This window comes from Populus euphratica, unplaced genomic scaffold (assembly GCF_000495115.2).
Source record: "Populus euphratica unplaced genomic scaffold, PopEup_1.0 scaffold30.1, whole genome shotgun sequence".
Taxonomy (NCBI): Eukaryota; Viridiplantae; Streptophyta; class Magnoliopsida; order Malpighiales; family Salicaceae; genus Populus; species Populus euphratica.
Genome location: NW_011499869.1, coordinates 570,207 through 575,532, shown reverse-complemented (window position 1 = coordinate 575,532; position 5,326 = coordinate 570,207). Strand labels below are relative to the sequence as shown.

The 5,326-nt window shown below is 36.0% G+C and overlaps 1 protein-coding gene across 1 annotated transcript; it reads left to right on the top strand.

Moving 5' to 3' along the window:
* Positions 1-841: 841 nt before the first annotated feature.
* LOC105126790 (DNA-directed RNA polymerase subunit beta-beta protein, putative (DUF506)) lies at positions 842-3,254 on the top strand. The gene is made up of 3 exons (XM_011027773.1): positions 842-1,948; positions 2,033-2,225; positions 2,498-3,254. Exons 1-3 carry the CDS (start codon positions 1,544-1,546, stop codon positions 3,061-3,063), a joined length of 1,164 nt encoding a protein of 387 aa, XP_011026075.1. The 5' UTR covers positions 842-1,543; the 3' UTR covers positions 3,064-3,254.
* The last annotated feature ends 2,072 nt before the right edge of the window (positions 3,255-5,326 follow it).

The following is a 5,326-nucleotide window of genomic DNA, read 5'->3' as shown; positions in this document are numbered from 1 at the left end:
TCATGATCTAGCCTTATTTGTAATGATTTATAATTTTAATTCTTAAACAACTCAATATTAAAAAAATAAAATTGGCAAAGATAATTTTGAAAAAATTACAAGAAAAAAAAACCATGTGAAGATACACTATAGCAATCCATAATATTTTATTAGGAAAACTAGAGTACTTTTTTCATATAATTAAGTTTTATTATAAAGTTAAATCCTAATCAACTCAATATTAAAAAAATATAATTAAAAAATATAATTTTGGGCAAAAATATTGCAAAAAATAAAAACACAAAACAAATTAGAAAAAAACATGTAAAGAAAAATTATATTAATCCATAGTGTTTTGCAAGAAAAAAAATTATATTTACTTGTAATTGCAATTCTTAACCAGTTTATTATTAAAAAAATAAAATTAAAAAAGACAATTTCAAAAAAAAAAACATAACAAAATAAAAAAAATCATGTGGAAAAAAATACTATAGTAATTCACAGTAATTTGAGAAGAAAATTACAGTGTTTTTCTCATATATAATAACTGTAATTTTTAATTAGTTTAATATTAAAAAATAAAATAAAAAAATAAATTTTAAAAAAATTATAAAAAATATAAAAATTATACGGAAAAACAGTGACTTCCCGCCACCTTTAGTTATATGTATAATAACATAATAATAATAGTTGAGCTATAATCTTCACCAAGCCCATTACGTGGCGTCGAGTGAAAAGCATTGCAGACCCGGTGATTCGTTCCACGACAGGTGCCCCCACAAGGGCGATTGACACGTAGGCATGCACCTGGAAAAGCAATCCTAGTCAGCGCTCTTTCCTCTTTAAAATTCACACGCTCCTCGCGTCTGGTTTTTATCCTCTTCTTCTCTCTCACACAAAATCAAAATCACCCTGCAACTGAAAGCTCTTTTCATCTCTCTTTTCTGTGTACTTTTTTGGTCGAGTCTCTGGCGATCATCTGTTCGCCGGAAGTTGAACTTCTTAACTGTAAAATGGAGGACCCGGCTAGCTATTGTAGTCTACTGTTCAATTTCCAAAGTGAAAGAGTGACGTTATCGTGCCGTCGCGTATTTCGGGAACTTTAATCGTATTTTTGTAGAAACCCTAAGCAAAAGCGACTTTTACTTAGCAGAGTCTAGAAGTTATTCCATGCTTTGGCTTACAAATAAGAGGAAAATATAATACTATTGCTTTATAATAATTAGAACTTCAAGAAACATAGAGGAGGTCTTGATTCTTTTAAGAGTCTCTCAAAATTAGAAAAGTTTTGGTAAACGCAGCAAAATCCTGGGTTTCCGTGTAGTTTTGATTTGCTGATCTCATTCTCCGTGGAGTTATCAATGTTTCTGCTGCTTCATTTAATCGATGTGTAGAGCAGAGCATTTTAAAGCTCCACTAACCTCATTTAATTACTGGTAGTATTTTAAGGTTTTTGAGGTTTTTGCGTACTATATTTGCAGAAATTAATAATTAAAAAATGAAGGTGAGGATTTTATAGAGTGGGGAGGGTTTTTTCATTCTAGTGTCGTTGATCATAGTGATCATGCCTTTTCCAATGAAGATCCAGCCAATTGATTATCAAACACTGAATGAGTCGGTCGCTCACCGATTCGAGCCAGTAAAGCCTGTGGTGAAATCGCGATTGAAGCGGCTGTTTGAGAGGCAGTTCCTGAGAAATTCAGCTGCTGAGAAGGTCGGAGCCATCGAGGAGTCGCATTTGAAGGACGGCTCTAACGAGTTCGAGCCGAGCTCGGTTTGCTTGGCGAAGATGGTGCAGAACTTCCTCGAGGAGAACAACGATAAGCAAACATCGGTTAGGTGTAACCGTAATCGCTGTAACTGCTTCAACAGAAATTGTAACGATGGCTCTGAAGACGAGTTCGACTCGTTTGGTGGTTTTGGAGATTCTAACCTTTCCTCTTCTGCCGAAGCGTGTGAAACTCTGAAGGTACTTAAGTTAATGGTGTGGGATTGAATATTTTTTTTAATGTTTTCATTTGCTAAAATCACTGGGTTTCTTCTATTGTGGCAGAGTTTGGTGCCGTGTGCAAGTGTTTGTGAGAGGAATTTGCTGGCGGATACAGCGAAGATTGTTGATAAAAACAAGATCTCTAAGCGAAAAGATGATGTTTGCAGGAAGATTGTTACCGACGGTTTGTTGGGTCTCGGATATGACGCGTCTATCTGCAAATCTCGCTGGGAAAAAGCCCCTTCTTATCCCGCCGGTACTTCCCCCCTCTTAAAAAAATGGATAAACTGTGTTTATGTCTGTTTCCTAAATTGCATAAAATATATATATTTTCTTCTTTTTCAGTTTGTTTCCTGGAACGACAGACTCTCCCATACAATTAACCATAAAAAACGAAACATTTCTATCTCATATGTCGGAAACAAGAAAATCGTTGAGTTTAGGAATGCACATCAATATGAATTGTAATCAAAGCAGCTACATGGAATAAATTATGGGAAATAATGTATAATTTTGTTCTAAATACAGGGGAATACGAATATATAGACGTGATCATCTCAGGCGAGAGGCTGCTAATTGACATTGATTTCAGATCAGAATTTGAGATAGCTCGATCAACCAAGAGCTACAAATCTCTTCTCCAAATTCTACCTTCCATCTTCGTAGGCAAAGCTGATCGTCTCCAGAAGATTATTGCCATTGTATCGGATGCGGCAAAGCAGAGCCTTAAGAAAAAGGGAATGCCAACTCCGCCATGGAGAAAAACCGAGTACATCAAAGCTAAATGGCTTTCTCCTCATACGCGAACCACACCACTTAGCTCAAAGGAAACAGATCCTCAACTGGAAAGGGAGCAGACTTTGGTTCGGAATGAGATTGCTGAGCTTGGACTGAGTTGCCAAGAGAAGAATTCGGTAGAGGATGATACTGAAGTGGGTGGATCTGTGCATGCTTTATCATCTGAAGGTTCTGTCGCAGAAGACGAGGCTATAGTGGTGAAAGAATGGAAGCCACCTGAGGTTAAGCCCAAGAGTTTACAGACTGGGATTAAGATAGTGACTGGATTGGCTGCAGTAATTGAAGATGAGCCATGAAATTTTGATCTTTTTATATATATATATATATTGAAGAACAGATTATATGATCATACATGATATAACTGATGAAATCAAAACCCCTTCTGCTTTTTGTGTAAGGGTATCATTTTACAGCTAATATAATAAAACTCTCGGATGATATTGTAAGAAGAATGGCTAATACAAACAACATAATTTCTTGAGTTTTTTTTTCTTTTGCAATTCTCCTTCTCCTCCTGTGCTTTGTATTCAGAGTACAGTGTTTTTTTTTCACCAGATGAGGCTCAATTATTCTGCATTTTGTTCCTATCAATTACCAGTCTCTATTTTAATCAAATTCAATATATCACAGAGAAGGGGATTTCTGCGTCAGTGCAATCCAGAAAGCAACAAGGGATAAAGGGTAATTTCCAATTATTTGATTTCTCTGTTTTTTCTATTAAATCCTTCTTATGTCACGCACTGATGATTTTAAATTCTTCTCTTGAGAGGAAGCAGAACAGAATCTGACGATAAGAGAGAACAGACTCGTGCAGTCTCGAGCTGCGTGAGGTGAGGCCTGAAAGAAAACCATTTTTAATATTTAAGTCCACATGGCTTCGCAGTTCTATTCCTCGATGTTTTTTTTTTTTTTATCGATTCTTTGTACTTATTCTTTTATTCTTGAGCGATGAAGGGTTTTTTTTTTAAAAAAAAGACTTCATTGAATTAGGTATTCTGATCGGTCTTCAACAGTTTAGTACAGTGGTTATTGTGGAATCTCGACTGAGAGGAGAGCAATTGGTCATGGGTGGTTGGTATCTTAGCCGTGTGGGCTTTGTGAATGAGTTAGTTGTTGACTCTTGACTTGTAATATTTTGATGATCAATGCTCAGTAATCTATATGCAGGTAGAAGGGCTTAAGACTAGCGATTGGATTTGGTTATCTTGGGTAATCAGTGCCGATTTATAATATTTTGCCCTAATATCTACGAATCGAAAATCTGTGTGACGATGCATTGGTTGAGTATAATTTTTTATTTTTTTTGTCCTCGGACCCAGGTCTCCTAATTGTTTCGTGGATTAGATTGGTTACAGCTGGAATAGGTGAAATTCAATTGAAGAACTTGCTATTTTTATTTGGTCATTTCGTATGTAGAGTATGGTTATTTGGTCATTTCCTCAGAGCGAAAATGCTCTTATTGTGGAAGCAGTGAGCTTCAGGCTTTTCATTTTGCTAGGAAGTTCCATAGCTTCATAACAATTGTCTGCAACAAAGAATGCTATCGATCCAAAAGGCTTGTTTCAAGTACTGATGTGAACAGATTTTTCTTTCAAGTTCACGAAAACTCTGTTCTATAATTCATCTTATGGTTTTACTTGTACGAAAACATGATTTATGGTGTGTGTTCTTGAGGAAACAACTGTCGTAGCACGTCCAGGGTGCTTGTGACGGCAGAAAATGCTTTGGATTGCTTGAATCTCAAGGGACTGATTGCTGTGCCCCCTTATCTGTTTGAATATTTGTAGTCTTGGGAGGCTAAAGTAAAAATCCTTCGTAGGAATTTTTGCAGCTTTACCTTTTTCATTACTTGACTAATTGAACTCGCCTTTGTCGTCACCGCGTGAAATGACGCCCAACGGTTGAATTTCCGAGGGTTCGAGATGGGAATTGTGTGAAAGTACTTAAACACCCTTCTGAATGTCCAAGAGACGAGAAAGCCTTGGAACTTGTTCTTGCTAACAACAAAAAACTTTGAGTGAACAAGAAAAACGAACGGCCACGTACCAAATTTGTCGTTTCTGCGTATAATACAATAATACTAATACCAAACGGTTTGTCGCTTCTGCCCATATCAGGTCCACGGTATATCTGGGGAATTGCATAAATTAAAGGAAGCTTTTTATATCTTTATTTTTTTTTTACTTGTTCATGTGTTTTTTATTATCTCAATGAATCAATGGTTGCATGCTGTAAAGTCTAGGCTCTAGTGTATGGAAGTATGGGGGCAGTTTACATTTAAAAAAATAAAAATCTAAGAAATTATTTTATGCATTAAAAAAAAACACATTATACTTTAAAAAAATACCTTTCAGCAAAATACTAAAAACACGCTTGGTGCAGATGTCTATTTTGCTTTCATTATCTCTCCTTTTTCTCTATCAATTAGGGGCCGGGTCTGTTTTCGCGTTCAATGTACGAAAACCAAATGTTTAAACCATATCCTCCAGTCTACATTAAGATATCTTTCTGTGAAAACAGCCTCCTTTCCCCCTCTCTCCCTTGAAAAAACATAACCAC